Source organism: Musca autumnalis, unplaced genomic scaffold, assembly GCF_047663935.1.
Source record: "Musca autumnalis isolate F117 unplaced genomic scaffold, ASM4766393v1 scaffold_1, whole genome shotgun sequence".
Classification (NCBI taxonomy): Eukaryota; Metazoa; Arthropoda; class Insecta; order Diptera; family Muscidae; genus Musca; species Musca autumnalis.
The window spans coordinates 194,207,787-194,225,125 of record NW_027411644.1 but is presented as its reverse complement, the minus strand read 5'-3'; the positions used below and the strand labels follow the sequence as shown (position 1 = coordinate 194,225,125).

At 40.1% G+C, this 17,339-nt stretch overlaps 1 protein-coding gene across 4 annotated transcripts in view; it reads right to left on the bottom strand.

Moving 5' to 3' along the window:
• The window catches only part of LOC141388877 (endoplasmic reticulum aminopeptidase 2), a 237,939-nt gene that overhangs the window by 170,794 nt on the left and 49,806 nt on the right, over positions 1 to 17,339 (bottom strand). For 3 of the 4 annotated variants that reach the window (XM_073959430.1, XM_073959434.1, XM_073959431.1), the window contains exon 3: positions 12,233 to 12,971. In XM_073959430.1, the coding sequence (XP_073815531.1) occupies positions 12,233 to 12,386 (154 nt within the window). In that variant the 5' untranslated portion in view covers positions 12,387 to 12,971. The remainder of the gene's footprint in view (positions 1 to 12,232; positions 12,972 to 17,339) is intronic. The other variant, XM_073959433.1, reaches the window with a different exon arrangement.

The following is a 17,339-nucleotide window of genomic DNA, read 5'->3' as shown; positions in this document are numbered from 1 at the left end:
CAACAACAATACATGGCAGCCGTAGCAGCAGCACATGCAATTCAAACGAAAGTGAAGGTGGAAATATGTGTTTTTAGGTCGTCCTAAACATCATCATCGCCGTCGTCATCATCATCATTATCACCATGCCAAGCCACTCGAATAATACAAAATTGTGGTAACTAACGTTATAGCCTATCTTCCCAACTTCCCCTATCAACCAGTAGTCTGTTCAACATTGCCGGTTGCCATGATGATGTCCCTATGTTGGCTGTTATGAAAAAATCATTTTCATTCTAACAAAATTTGCCAACATGCAACCAATAAATGCAAGCAACAACAACAGTTGTTTAAAACAGTGATTAAAAAAGCAATATTCTTTAAAGTAATGAAGAAAAAAAATATTCTTTAAAAAATTCACGTTTAGGAACATGAACAAATATTTAAAAAAAATCCACGTTTAGAGGAACCATGAAAAAAATATTCTTTAAAAAATGCACGCTTAGAGGACCATGAAAAAATATTCTTTAAAAAAATCCAAGTTTAGAGGACCATGAAAAAAAATATTCTTTAAAAAAAATCCACGTTTAGTGGACCATGAAAAAATATTCTTTAAAAAACCAACGCTTAGAGGACCATGAACAAATATTTTTCATAAAATTGACTTTTAGTGGACCATGAAGAAAATATTCTTTATAAAACCCACGTTTAGAGGACCATGAAGAAAATAGTCTTTAAAAATTCCACGTTTAGTGGACCATGAAAAATATTCTTTAAAAAATCCACGTTTAGAGGACCATGAAAAGAATATTCTTTCAAATATCTACGTTTAGAGGACCATGAAAAATATTCTTTAAAAAGTCCACGTTTAGAGGACCATAAAGAAAATATTCTTTAAATAATCCACGTTTAGTGTACCATGAAAAAATATCCTCTAAAAAATCCACGTTCAAAAGTCCATGAAAAAATATTCTTTAAAAATTCACGTTTAGTGTTATAACTCCCCCAAACCACTGTGGAACGTTATTTATTACAAAAAACCCCTACAAATGGAAAGACAACTAAGTGAAAGCTTTCTTCTTTCTTTTGTTGCAAATGGAAAATGGCACAAGTGGTGGAAATGCTAAAATATATGCCACAACTAAACACAAAAAAGCGAAACCGGCTTCCTTCCATTACTCCCATCCATCCAACTGCTATCCTGGAGTCCCTAACAAACATTGTCCCACTGCCGACGACGATGATACTCTTGGTAAAGTGGGAAATAATTTTATTTTAACCAAAGAAGATGAATGCTTGAACCACTTGGAAATGTTGTTTGCTATAACTAGGCCTTGCAGCGGCAGAAAATAACAGACCGTCAACGATAACGGAACGAACAGCGGAAAGGGAAGCAACGATATAAACGTTAGAAACTAAATATAATGGTTGGCACAAAATGCAACTGCAATATGTTGCATGCCTTTTGTTGCGACAGAGTAATTTAATTGCTTGCGAATGCTCTGCCCCCTCCCCTTCTCTGTACGGAACTTTATAAATTGTCACAGTAAAATTTTTGCAAAAACAAAAAAATACACAGGAAAGAAAGCAAAACTGCACTACTTCTCACTAAAACTTAGTAAAGCACACACAACAACCCTCCTAAATGTATGCTTTAATTGTTGCTCACCCCTTGTTAGAGGCTTTTGCAAATGCCAAGGGCTATTTGGGGCCATATGTTTTGCTCGCTATGCGTTATGGTAACCCAAACTTTATTACTCCTCAAAGATGAGTTATAACACACTTCATTCCATTTCACACCACTTCCTTATTCAGCCACTAAGGCGATATGGCTGGGCTAGCTCTCGTATTCACATGCAAGCAAACACATACACATATTCGCACGCAAACAAATTGTAATTTATGGCAAACAATTTTATTTCTAATTATGTCACAAATTGTGGTATAATTACAGCAACAAATATCGTGCCAAATGTATGCCAATGAAATGTCCTGGAAAAAGTTCAATGTCCTCCGCAAACAAACGACTTGGTCAAATGTTTATGAGAATATTAAGCGGGAAGATTATGTGGCTTTTGTGGATGAAAAATTTTTAGATGAAGGTAGTCCCTATAGACGACCAAAAAGGGAGTCTTTATAGACGAGCTGAATGGAGTCTTGATAGACTAGCAGAAGGGAGTCTTTATAGATGAGCTGAAAGGTGTATTTATAGACGAGCTGTAGGGAGTCTTTCTAGACAAGAAGAATTGAGTCTTTATAGACGAGCAGAAGGGAGTCTTAAGAGACTAGCTAAAGGATTTAAAGGGAGTCAATTTTAAATAGACGAGCTGAAGGGAGTCTTTGTAGACAAGCTAAAGGATCTAAAGGGAGTCTTTGTAGACAAGCTTAAGGAGCTAATTTTATAGAAGGTATTCTTTATAGACAAGCGGAAGGGAGTCTTTACAGACAAGCAGAATAGAATCTTTATAGAGAAGAAGGGATTCTTTATATACGACCAAAAGGGAGTCTTTATGGCTCAGCAAAACCGAGTATTTAAAGGCAACCAGAAGGGAGACTTTATAGGCGACCTGAAGGAAGTTTTTATAGGCGACCTGGAGAGATTCTTTATAGGCGATTAGAAGGGAATCTTTATGAGCGACCTGAAGGAAGATTTTATAGACGAGAAGACTTATATACCACCAAAGACTTTATATACTACCAGAAGGGAGTCTTTATACACGACCAGAAGGGAGTCTTTATAGATAACCGGAAGGGAGTCTTTATAGATAACCGGAATGGTGTCTCTAGAGATGAACGGAAGGGAGGTTTCATAGACAATCAGAAGGGACAATCTTTATAGACGACTTGAGGTAGTTTTTCTAGATTACCACAAGAAAGTCAAAAAAGGAGTCTTTTAAAGACGACCAGATGTGAGTATTCATAGAGTTGCCTTCATAGACGAGCTAACAATCCCACGGTAGCGGGTTCTTTCGTACGTTATTGACCTGGGAACACACAAGACCTTTGCTCCGGCCAGCGGCTGCCATCTCAGTGTATACATGTTTGTATTTGTATTGTTTTTCTGTGTTGGGAGCAGCATATCCCGGAATGCCTGCTCTGGATTCTTCTGGTCCGTACCGGGACAGAGGAAACCTCAGGACCAATTTCTATGTGCCTCTTCCCCATCCACCTAACTCAAACTTCAGTGAGATACAATATATGTCGGGAGTGGGTGCATCTCAGGTGTTGTTCTAGAATCGTGCATGGGAGGTATTACGACAGGGACCATTTTGCTGCATGCTGCTGCGTGAACACAGCCCCCAGTGAATCTCGTCGTTGTCATCAGGATACCGACTCCCCCGCAGTCCCCCCAAAAACAGCCGCACACGCAGCACTTAGCACCAGCCGTTGTTGTTCCAATCCATGAAAAGGCATCCTTTTTGTAATTTAATTGCAATGGACTCTGAGGTAAGTTGGAGCAAATAGTGGACTTCATAAATCGGAAGAATATTAGCGGCGGTGCTGGAAATCACGCTCAGCTACAACTGAAGCTTAAAATCGTTGTGATGGTTACAACGTACTGTGGAAGGAACGCACCGGAAGTGGAGGTGGGAGATTCGCATTACTATTGTACCAACCTACCTTGCTTAAGTCTGGCTCTAATGGTACGGATCGTTAGACATGGAATGTATGTGGTTAGCAGTCAGATGTGGAACTGCCGAGGTAGATTTGCTGGACGTATACATCCCGCCTATAAATATCTGTACTCCAGGTTATATGCCCAACAGTAACACCCATGGAAGGTCGAAACGGTGTGGCCTTGGGGGACTTTAATGCTCATCATAAGTTGTGTCATTCGGTCCTCCGGAGCAACCAGAGGGCTGAGCAGATTGATAGCTCTCCGTTTTGTATGGTCAATGAGGACGCCCCTACCAGAATTAGCGGAGAGTGTCACTGTTCGGAAGACTTAACCATCGTGTCACCTGGTCTGAATATGACGTCAGATGGCAACTCGTCGTTTCTCTAAGATCAGACCATCTCCCGCTAATTGTCCTCATCAGCAGGCCGTCCGATTTCATCACCTCTGAACAATCATGGATTACGCTGAATGATCCGAAGAGGTGGGGCAAGATATTTCAATCGACAGTTTGCGAGCACCCCTGAAGTGACTGGGCGAAGAGAAGAGTACTACGTCTTCCTCTGAGGATGAACCACCTCAATTTACAATGGTTGGGCCTTTATGGAATCTTCATGGCAATGCAGAAACACCTAGATATGCAAACAGTCAAGTATCTCTAAAGTTCTCAACCTATCGCTAGCCACCCACATCTTTCCCGGAGTCTGGAAAATGGGCAGGGTGGTTCCGCTTCTGAAGCAAGGCAAGGATGGCAGTGCAGGCCGATTTCGCTTTTCTCGCCCGTACCAAAGGCCCTTGTGGCTGTAGTCCTCCACAGCGTTAGAAATAGCTATCCAGTTGCCGATCATCAGCATGGGTTTCGGATGCAGCACAGCAGGAGAACAACACTGTACACCATCTCCACCCATATTAGTCGAGACTCAATCAGAGCAAGCCGTGCGATAGAACAGTGTCGGTGGCGTTCGTCTTATCAGAAGCCTTTGATACTGTGAAGCACTTCACGCTGTTTGAGGTTATCGAGCAGACAGCCCTCTGGCCAAACGTTGGATAATCAATTATATTTGTGAACGCCACTCGTACGTGGAATTCAGGAACAAGAAGAGGGAGTTACCCAAAGAGGGGTAATATCTCCGGAACTGTTTAATCTCTGCCTCTTCTGTATTCCGCTTGGCATTGACATCGTAACGTATGCGGATGATTGTACGATCGTGGCGTCAGGTACCTTCCCTGATGTCATTTGTGAAAGGCTGAACCCCTATTTGACTCATCTTACCGCTTGTTTCCATGCGAGGAATATCAGTCATTAAATCTTCGATCGATGACACCGTGCAAAGCATCTACCGATCTTTTCAACTGTCCCGCCAAGCCTATTTAACTAACTTCAAAAGACATGTGGTAACATGCATCGAAACAGCCACATTACTAGAACTGGAGATAGACCCAGAGCCAGATTAACAAATATACGAGCTAAAGTGAATCTTCCCATACCAGCTGAATGGAGTCTTAATAAACGTCTTTATAGACGACTAGAAGGAGGAGGACGATTAGAAGGGTGTATTTGGGCGCGTAGGAGGAATCATTTGTAAATTACCACATGGAAGTCTTTACAGACGATCAGAAGGGAGTCTTTATAGACGAGCAGAAGGAAGCCTTTGCAGGCGAGCAGAAGTGAATCTTTATAGACGAGCAGAAGGGAGTCTTTATAGACGAACAGAAAGGAGCCTTAAAAATCGAAGTTTATAGGACTATAAAAAAATATTAAAAAAAAAATCATGTTTAGTGGACCATGAAAACATATCCTTCAAAAAATCCACGTTTAGTGGACCATGAAAAAATATTCTTTAAAAAAATTTATTTCACAAATATTCTTTGAAAAATCCTTTTTCCGTGGACCATGAAAAAAATATTTCTTTAATAAAAATTCACGTTTAGTGGACCATGAACAAATATTCTTTAAAAAATCCACGTTTTGTGGACGGCCATAAGGGAGTATTTATAGACAATCTGAAGGGAGTCTTCATAAACAAGCGGGAGGTAGTCCTCTATAGACAAGCTGGAAGTATTTTCTATAGACGACCAGGATGGAGTCCTTATAGACCACTAGAAAGGAGATGTCCAGAAGGGAGCCTTAATAGATGACCAGTTGGGAGTCTTTATAAACAACCACAAGGGAGAATATTGTAGAGTTTACAAATTTTGTGAAACCTAGTTTTTAAACGCTTCTGAATGATAAAGGCGATTTAGAAATACATCTTCGCAGTTATCTGATCTTTAAGAAGCATGTCTTTATCTTAAAAATCACTTTAAAGTTGTATTCTCTTCATAAATTCATAGACTTATCAGCCAACTTGTTACTATTTGCCAACAAAAGTTTTAATTTCCCCAACATTTCACTACTTTGCCTCTCAACCCAAACACAAATTTTCCTGGCATTAGTTACCAGTTAAATTTCCCACAAAACCCAAGTTTGTTAGTCATTCCTCTCTACCTATCCCTTGGGGTATAAAAAGTTTTTGCCAATTTCAGGTTCATTCAACTTTGAAATTTTTGACAGGTGTTGTTAAGCCTATGCTAATATAAATGGACGCCAACACAAAGCTTACACACAAATACATAGCTTCTCTCTCACTCTAGTTTCTCTCCCTTTGGGGCTATTCCTCAACTGCCAAATATATATGTTCTGACAAAATGCAGTATTCTCTCTAATATTAATAACCAAATTGTCGATAGATGGTAAACACACACCCATACACTACTTGTCCTGTTGTAAAATAAAATATCTTGCTGCATTGCAATTGCTTTATATTAGGTCATGGATGGATGAAAGGATGGGTGGGTGGTTGGTTCAGCATGGTCACAATAAACTCTTCACCAGACGTCGGTCGATAAAATTTTAATTAGTCGATTTTTATTCAAGTGTTCTTCTTCGTCTCCTCAAACTTTTCAATTTCTAAATGAAATACCTTTTGAAGTGTCTGTCCGTGCCAGTGAAGCTTTTGCTCGACGATGCATTTGTTGCATGGCTGACTCTTGGCTGTTGGGTTTTTACATTTTCAATTGCCTGGAAAACTGTTTACATGGAACGGTTGCCATCGTTAATACCAACGCTTCATATTTCAAAGCATTGATCGATTATGGGAAAATATTCGAAGAGAGGGGAAAGGCAAACAAGTCGGTTGGCAACAACATGTCACATGGATATTAAAAACGTGACCGATAATTAAAATGCAGGTGGAGTAACCGAGGCATGCCAGAAAGTCAGAAAGTATATTAAGACACAAATCCAATCTTCACGGAAATTTCCAATAGAATGGAATTTTCTTCCTACCTTGAAGCTTTAAATAAAATAAATAATCACTTTTGGTAAGTAAAAACTACATGTGATATGAAGATTCCCATTTAAAACTGACGCCAGGAATTTTAATTCCTTGATATTTAAAAAAGATAAAAAGGATTTTTAATTAAATTCATTACACGCCAACAACAACAAAACTTAAATTCCTCTATGAATTCCATAAAGACAGTCCCACGTTTGTTCATTGTTTTCCAAATGCCATAACGAATTTCTGCCATAACAAAACCAACACGTTTGCAATTAAATAATTGTCACAATGAATGATGGTATTCATGACAAAACAGAAGAACACTCAAAGAAAAATCTCTGTTCAGTAGGAGAAAGATACACTTTATAGATGCCCTAGATAGAGTTTTTAAATACAAACTAGAAGGAGTTTTTATAGATGAACTGAAAAGAGTCTTTATAGGCGAGCTAAGGGGCGTCTTTATAGACGACCTAAAGGGCTTCCTTATAGACGACCTAAAGGTCGTCTTTATAGACGACCTAAAGGGCTTCTTTATAGACGACCTAAAGGGCGTCTTTATGGACGACATAAAGGGCGTCTTTATAGACGGCTTTAAAGACAGCCTAAAGGGCGTCGTTATAGAAGACCTAAAGGGCGTCTTTATAGACGACCTAAAGGGCGTCTTTATAGACGACCTAAAGGGCGTCTTTATAGACGACCTAAAGGGCGTCTTTATAGACGACCTAAAGGGCTTCTTTATAGACGACCTAAAGGGCGTCTTTATAGACGACCTAAAGGGCGCCTTTATAGACGACCTAAAGGGCGTCTTTATAGACGACCTAAAGGGCGTCTTTATAGACGACCTAAAGGGCGTCTTTATAGACGACCTAAAGGGCGTCTTTATAGACGACCTAAAGGGCGTCTTTATAGACGACCTAAAGGGCGTCTTTATAGACGACCTAAAGGGCGTCTTTATAGACGACCTAAAGGGCGTCTTTATAGACGACCTAAAGGGCGTCTTTATAGACGACCTAAAGGGCGTCTTTATAGACGACCTAAAGGGCGTCTTTATAGACGACCTAAAGGGCGTCTTTATAGACGACCTAAAGGGCGTCTTTATAGACGACCTAAAGGGCGTCTTTATAGACGACCTAAAGGGCGTCTTTATAGACGACCTAAAGGGCGTCTTTATAGACGACCTAAAGGGCGTCTTTATAGACGACCTAAAGGGCGTCTTTATAGACGACCTAAAGGGCGTCTTTATAGACGACCTAAAGGGCGTCTTTATAGACGACCTAAAGGGCGTCTTTATAGACGACCTAAAGGGCGTCTTTATAGACGACCTAAAGGGCGTCTTTATAGACGACCTAAAGGGCGTCTTTATAGACGACCTAAAGGGCGTCTTTATAGACGACCTAAAGGGCGTCTTTATAGACGACCTAAAGGGCGTCTTTATAGACGACCTAAAGGGCGTCTTTATAGACGACCTAAAGGGCGTCTTTATAGACGACCTAAAGGGCGTCTTTATAGACGACCTAAAGGGCGTCTTTATAGACGACCTAAAGGGCGTCTTTATAGACGACCTAAAGGGCGTCTTTATAGACGACCTAAAGGGCGTCTTTATAGACGACATAAAGGGCGTCTTTATAGACGACATAAAGGGCGTCTTTATAGACGACTTAAAGGGCGTCTTTATAGACGACCTAAAGTGCGTCTTTATAGACGACCTAAAGGGCGTCTTTATAGACGACTTAAAGGGCGTCTTTATAGACGAACTAAAGTGCGTCTTTATAGACGACCTAGAGGGCGTCTTTATAGACGACCTAAAGGGCGTCTTTATAGACGACCTAAAGGGCGTCTTTATAGACGACCTAACGGACGTCTTCATAGACGACCTATAGGGCGTCTTTATGGACGACATAAAGGGCGTCTTTATAGACGGCTTTAAAGACGACCTAAAGGGCGTCTTTATAGACGACCTAAAGGTCGTCTTTATAGACGACCTAAAAGGCGTCTTTATAGACGACCTAAAGGGCGTCTTTATAGACGACCTAAAGGGCGTCTTTATAGACGACCTAAAGGGCGTCTTTATAGACGACCTAAAGGGCGTCTTTATAGACGACCTAAAGGGCGTCTTTATAGACGACCTAAAGGGCGTCTTTATAGACGACCTAATGGTCGACCTAAAGGGCGTCTTTATAGATGACCTAAAGGGCGTCTTTATAGATGACCTAAAGGGCGTCTTTATAGACGACCTAAAGGGCGTCTTTATAGACGACCTAAAGGGCGTCTTTATAGACGACCTAAAGGGCGTCTTTATAGACGACCTAAAGGGCGTCTTTATAGACGACCTAAAGGGCGTCTTTATAGACGACCTAAAGGGCGTCTTTATAGACGACCTAAAGGGCGTCTTTATAGACGACCTAAAGGGCGTCTTTATAGACGACCTAAAGGGCGTCTTTATAGACTACATAAAGGGCGTCTTTATAGACGACCTAAAGGGCGTCTTTATAGACGACCTAAAGGGCGTCTTTATAGACGACCTAAAGGGCGTCTTTATAGACGACCTAAAGGGCGTATTTATAGACGACCTAAAGGGCGTCTTTATAGACGACCTAAAGGGCGTCTTAATAGACGACCTAAAGGGCGTCTTTATAGACGACCTAAAGGGCGTCTTTATAGACGACCTAAAGGGCGTCTTTATAGACGACCTAAAGGGCGTCTTTATACTTCCGTGTGAAGTAGTTGGAGCGCAAGATAACTCTCGAACGGATTTGCCGTTTCGGTCCAAAATTTGGCCTTCATTATAGTTTGTCCAAACTTAATTTAAGTTCGAAGATAAGCCATATCGGTCCACTCCTTCAGGTACCTCCCTCACAATAGTTCCAAAATGTTCGGAAAAATTGTGCGCACGATAACTCTTGAAGGGAATGACCGATTAGGTCCATACTTTACACACCCTAATATATCTACCAGATATAGATCAGGTTCGAATATGGACTATATTTGTCCACTACTTTAGAAACCACCCACACAAAATTTCGGATAAGTTAAATTTAAGACCTGCAATCGAATCACTTTGGTTTCTTTTGAAGCACCTTGCATACATGTCACCATATGTTGTGGCTGGAGCACGATAACTCTCGAACTGATCAACCGATTGGGTCCAAAATTTGACCTTCGTCATATTTTGTCTAAACCTAGTTTCAGTTCGAAGATGGACAATGCCGGTCCACAACTTCCGGTACTTCTCCCCACTATTTAAATGTCACTAAAATGTTATGCACGATATGTCTTGAACGGGGCAACCATTTTGGTCCAAACTTTGTCCAAATTTAGTTGAACTTCTTAAATGGTCCATATCGGTCCTTTTCTTAGGGTACCTCCCCCACAAAATTCAACATTTGTGTTTAAGTGCAGTTTAGGATCTGTTCGTTGTGGTCCTGTTTACAGCGATATTATGTTATCCGTGGACAAGTCCATGCTTCCTGGCATACTGTTTCAATAGTTATACGATGACCCAATGAAATGAGTAGTGGGCGCGATATCTATGTCGGTCCATTTCCTTATCCTAATCCACATTTTTGTCAGCAAGTTCAAATGTCCAAAACGGACAACAAAATTCTGAAATGATCCTAAATACATTCGATATGTCCGTAGATGAAAGTTTCAATTCACATTGGCTGAGGGTATATCTCTGTCGACAAAGCCGATGGTTTATTAACCACATTCTGACACCACAGCGTGATATAAGACCAAAAATAAGAAGACACGTGTCCCGGTGTTTTTCCTTATCACTTCAACTTTCGCGGTTATGGGCCCACAGAGACCTGAGGCTTTGATGTCAAAAGGGATAATTTTGTCAGGCACATATCTTCTAAACCGCTTGGAATTTGGGATAAATCGTGGAGGCAAAGTAGTAGCTCTCGTCCTAAAGAATAATAATTGTGAACACATAAAATCCCTTCGACCTCATCTTCAAGGTCAAAATCGTCAAGGTCATGAACGGTTCTTAAGTTCGAAAAAAACAAAAACTTTTGCAAATATTTGATTTTTATACTTTTTTCTCCTATTCTGGTCCACTGATACCGAACCGCTTAAAAATTAAGTCTACAGTCAACTACAAAAATGTACCTTAGATTTCAATAAACAACTTCCTAGAACTTATAAGATAGACATTTCGAATGTTCCAGAAAGATGTTTGCTGATATCTTTGCTACATTATTGTTGTTAATTGTTTTCTTGAATTTTGAACGGAAACGGAGAAAAGAAGATAAAAATAGCATTTGATTAGCTATTTTGGCCAATAAGAACCGTTTCTATGTTCTAGAATATTGTTTATTATCTAAGGATCATTTTCTAGTTGGTTGTTTGCTTCAATTTTGATCGGTTTCATATTGCAGACTATAATCCGAGAAAAAATATAATGGAAATTTTACCTTGACGATTTTGACCTTGAAGATGAATGATTTTATGTGTTCACAACTATTATTATTTAGGACGAGTGCTACAACCTTGCCTTTAGAAGATATGTGCCTGACAAAATGATCCCTTTTGGTATCAAAGCCTCAGGTCTTTGGGGGCCCATAACGCTGCGGCGTCAAAATATGGTTAATAATTTTCGTGTCGCATAGTGCTATTTGAGTGTGTGTATTTTATTGTTTGGTGGTATGCCATTCATGAAGGATTTTCTAGAATTTCTTCATTAAAACATTAACACGACGTTCGGAGGAACATACACAGCACATGCATATGGTTGTCGTGTGTGTAAATGACAGTAAGTTGAAGTCAATGACGATGACAATCATGAGGATTATTATGATGACTATAATGACGATGACGACGACGTTGAGGAGTACGTTAAGATGTAAACGACGTTTGCAACGAATGAATGATTGCATGGTTTTAGTGGGTGGCCGACAGTCTGGTTGGTTGGTTCGTTGTCACAATTCTTCCTGGTGAAAGGAAAAGTATGAATGACGAACGTATACAAAACCACTTAAGGGTTCTTAACTTAATTATGAAATGAATAAAACATTTAAGGGTAGCTGAACACACAATGCTGCAGCAGTCACAAAAACAAAAACAACAACAATAGTGGATCCAAGGAGTGAGGTAAAAAGGCTATTTGTAATTCCCCCGTAAAAAAACCCCTTTTACAAATTGCTATTCCCACACATTCAAATAAATGCTCATCAGTGCACATTATAAATGTGTCATCAACACAATTAATGATTGTTGTGCTATCCTTCGAAAGTTAAGTTTTATTTTGGTATTTCTTGTCAATGGCAATAGAAATAAGAAAGAGAATTTTAAAGGTTTCTGTCGTACTTACCAAATGTAACACCATTAGTTTGCTTCTCATTATCCTTTTCCTTGTCTTTATCCATTTTCTCGCCGCCCAAGGGCTCCAGCTCTATGCCATCCATTGTGGCAACTTTGTAGTCTCGCTTTGACATGTTGCCACAACAAAAACCGCAACATAACATTTGACCAATTTTGAAACCAATTTTTCTGGTTGTAGCTTAAAAAACTCTGGAGAGGAATTCAAGAAGGTGTTGCGTAGGTGTGCACGTGTATGTGCTATTTTGTGGATATGTCTAGTCCAGTCGCTGAGATGACCACCACGTGTAGTTGTTTATATCCCTTTTTACTGCTTTGTTGAGTTTCTGCAGTTGTGGATGAAGTCAAGCAGAGCAACGAACCACAGAGATAGTTAAGTAGCTGTGATTTACTGCAAATGTAGGTAGGTGTTTTTGGAATTACTTTTGTGGTTGATTTAAATCCTGGACTCTTGCTAAGCTCTAATATTTGGTAGTTTACTACTTAGGGTTTTCTTTGGAATAGCTTAGTGATGAATGTGGGGGGTTTGTGTGTTCTCTGGATAACAAGGCTACCAAAATTTTGGTGTAGAGTTGTAATTTGTTGTTGTTGCTCTAATCTAGGGATTTCAGTGTAAACTTCTAGTCTAAGTTCTACTAACAGCTAAGGGTTGGTGTAAATGATATAAATTTTGTAAGTATAAATTGTTGTTTTTGTTGTGTTGTTAAAAGGTGTAAAAATTGGTCCAAGAACTGAAAAGAGAGAAAGGCAAGAAAAACAATATTAAAAGAAAGTTATAGAGGTAAGGTGCTAAAAAAGGGAATTGGTAAATATTTTTGAAAGAGTATCGAACCACTAAACATAGATTTGTTTGAATATTTTAAATGGTCCAGCAGACCACTCCATGTGGATTTATTAAAGAATATTTTTTCGTGTACCAGCAGACCACTAAACGTGGATTTTTTAAACAATATTATTCATGAATCAGCTGACCTTTAAACGCCGATTTTTATACCCTCAGCATTTATGCTAACGAGGGTATATACACTTTCATACGGGCAAAATGTGCCTCATCGAAATAATGGTTTTAGACCCCAAGTATGTTTAGACGAAATGTGTTTTAGACAATTTGGAGTCTATTGAGTAATGTCCGTCCGTCTGTCTGTCTGGCTGGAGCGCACGATAACTCTCGAACGGATCAACCGATTCGGTCCAAAATTTGGCTTTCGCCATATTTCGTCCAAACTTAGTTTAAGTTCGAAGATAGGTTATATAGGTCCGCTCTTTCCGGTACTCCCCCACAAAAGTTTGAAAATGTTCGGAAAATTTGTGCTCCCGATTACTCTTGAAGAGAGTAACCGATTTGGTCCATACTTTGCACATCGTGAAATTTCTACTAGACTTAGATGAGGTTCCAATATGGACTCAATCGGTTTACTCCTTCGGGTACCTCCCACACAAAATTTCGGAGAAGTTCAGTTTAGGACCAGTTCTTGAATCGCTTCGTTTTTCGTTGTAGCAACTTGTATTCACTTCCCCCCATACGACTGTTCAAGCTTCATCAGGGGCAGGTCCATACTTCCTGAGAAAATAGCCTGAAAGTTATAAAAAAAACCCTGTGACGTTGTGTAGTTGTTGAAGCTCAAGATAACTCTCGAAAGGATCTGCCGATTCGGTCTATAATTTGGCCTTCGTAATATTTTGTGAAAATATAGTTTAAGGTCAAAGATAAGCCATATCGGTCCACTCCTTCAGGTACCTCCCCACAAAAGTTCAAAAAGTTTCGGAAAAATTGTGTGCACTATAACTCATGAAGGGAGTGACCGATTTGGTCCATACGTTACACATCGTAATATATCTACCAGATATAGATCATGTCCGAATATGGACTGTATTTGTCCACTCCTTCGGGTACCTCCCACACAAAATGTCGGATAAATTCACTTTAATACCTGCTCTCGAACCACTTTGATTTTTGTTGATGCAACTTGCTTTCGCTGTCTCCATTATGGCGGTAAAATCTTTATCAGGGGCAAGTCCATACTTCTTGAGAAAACAGTTCGAAAATTAAAAAAAAAATCCATATGGCACCATATGTAGTGGCTGAAGCGCATGGCAACTCTCGAAGCGTTGAGATTTTATCCTAGTCTATATTTTTGTCGGGAAGTTCATACACCCAAAATTTTGAAACCCCCCTAAATAAATACGTTTTTTTTCGCGAAAAAAAAGTATTTTAATTCGCACAGTCCGAGGGTATATCTCTGTCGGCAAAGCCGACTGATACTTTTTTACTTGTTAAAGAATACTTTTCATTGAGCAAAAGACCACTTAAAGTGGTCTTTTGAGAATATTTTTTCGTGAACCAGCAGACAACTCAACGTCGATTTTTATACCCTCCACCATACAATGGAGGGTATAATTAAATTTGTAAATCCGTATATTTTTAATCAGCATGAAATTCTAAGTCTGTCTGTCCGTCCGTCCGTGAAATCAAGATAAAGGTCGCAATTTTTAAGATAGACCCTTGTTTGGTATTGCAAATGGTACAGCACCCATATAACGGTACCTCCCGATTTTCGGTATTTTGAAGGTTGTGGCGTAAATATTCCACCGATATGGCCGAAATGTGGTATTTAGCCTTCGGTGGGGGTATAAAACTTTTCACCTGAAATTTGTCGGTATATGTCCACGTCTTCATATAGCCCCCATAGAACGGTTCCTCCCGATTTTCGATATTTTTGAAGGTTTTAGCCTCATTATCACACCGAAATGGCTGAAATTTGGTATTTAGTATTCGTTAAGGGTATACAATTTTCGCCATGAAATTTGTCGGTATAGGTCCACGTCTTCATATAGCCCGCATAGAACGATACCTTCCGATTTTCGGTATTTTGAAAGTTGTAGCTCAATATCCCACCGAAGTGGCTGAAATTTGGTAGCATGTCTTCGTTGGGGGTACAAAACTTTGCACCTCAAATTTGTGGCTATAGGTCCACGCAGTCATATAGCCCCATAGAAAGCTAAATCCCAATTTTCGGTATTTTGAAGGTTGAGGCCTCAATATCACACCGAAACGACTGAAATGTTGGGGTATAAAACTTGCCACTAAAAATTTGTCGGTATAGGTCTGCGCCTTCATATAGCCCTAATAGAAAAGTACCTCCACAATATCCCACAAAAATGTCTGAAATTTCGTATTTGGTCTTCGTTGGGGATATACAATTTTCTACCTGAAATTTGTCGGGGTAGGTCCACGTCTTTATAGAGTCCCAATTGAACGGTACCTCCCGATTTTCGACATTTTGGAGGTTGTGTTTGTATAGAATATTCGAGAAGAGAATTATAAGTATAGATCCACGTCTTCATACAGCCCCGTAGAAGTGTACCTCCCGATTTACGGTCTTTTAACGATTTTGGCTGCAATATCACACCGAAATGGGACAGTGCTTACTTACTTGTTTAAAGAAAATTTTGTCACAAACCAGCTTGGCAATGTTTTTGTTGTAACAGTATATTTATTATATAAGTTCGTTTTTATGCTTAGTCTGACTCTGGGTCTGTCTTCACTTCTAGACATGTGGCTGCTACATTGGGTTATATCTACAAAGCTACTGGAGATAGTTGAGTATGTTTGGCAGGGCAGTTGCGGGCCAATGTCGTATGCTGGGTAGATATGTATTTTGTACGGCGTTATTGAAATTATAGAAACTTAGACGGCTGCACTATTCCGAGTGTAGTTGAGCCAAAACTTGTTTGTCGTGGCAGCTAACGCTACTCAGCTGCGATAGATGGGAGATGTTCTCCGAGGACCGCATTCACACGATAGTTTTTTATGGCATCTGCGACTGCATCTGTATGAATGCTATTTAAAGCTACTTGATAGGCTTGTTGATCTAGGGGTTCTCTCTTGTAACGTTGGACCTCTTTTTCTCTATCATGAAGATCCCCCCTGACACGCCTGGGTGGGATGATCCTATCTACCATATGGTGATTGGGATATCTCTCACGGTAACACTTGAGCAAGTGTTACAACGAGAGCAAGCCATTGTGTTGCTGTACTGTAATAATCTTTGTCTCCTCATGCAGATGAACCACTAAAGACATGAGGAGGCACTCTGTTGTAGTTCTGTGTGCGGCATTTTGATTGGTTTGAATATTTTTCCATCGCGTTGCACTTACATTCGCGGACCAACCTGCCGTCGGATAGCTTACCATAGACCAATGGTAGGCAACATATTTTTCCATTGCATACTTTAGGGGGTATCATGGTGTTAGTGCTGTTTTTTTTTTCTTCAATTAGTTGAATTGTGTGTGTAAGAAATGTTTACACACACAATTATAAATAGGAGCCTCATTGCCTACCATTGCCATCGACCGACCTATCACGTTATATGTTGTCAACAAGGTTTATTTATCTGCACCCCAAGTGCTGCCGGCTAGGGACTTAAGGACGGTGTTACTACATCTCAGCTAGTCGCAGATAGCTGTGGAAAGAGCGGGCGACGTGAACATGCTGCATGTGACCCCTAGAATCTTGGGGTAGTTGGTGGTCAGCATTCTGCTACCATCGACAATAACATTCAACTCAGTGCTCACCTCTGCCATGCAGTGGCTGTACAATTAGTGGCGGATATTTGCATATTGCTCACGTAGTAAGACCAGTTATAGATACTTTTATCGTACAATCATTCGCTTACGTTATGATCTGGAGGGAATGCGGAAGAGAGCTAGAGTTTAAAAAGATCCGGAGGTATCACCCCATCTTGGGGAACTCCCTGTTTCACTGTACGGGGCTTGGACTTCTTGTTCCTGAATTCCACGTACGACTGACATCCACACATATAATTAATTATCCAACGTTACAAACTTGACCGGAGGATTGTCTCCTCGATGTCCTTAAAAAGCGTGGAGTGCTTGACAGTATCAAAGGCTTTTGTTAAGTCAAGTGCCACTATCACTGTTCTATCACACGGTAAGCTCTGGTTGAGTCCTCCACTGAAAATTGTTGAGATGGCATGCAGCGCTGTTGTTGTGATGTGCAGCTACGGAACCTATGCTGATGACCGGCAACTGGATAACTATTTCTAAAGCTGGAGAGGATTAAAGCCACAAGGGACTTT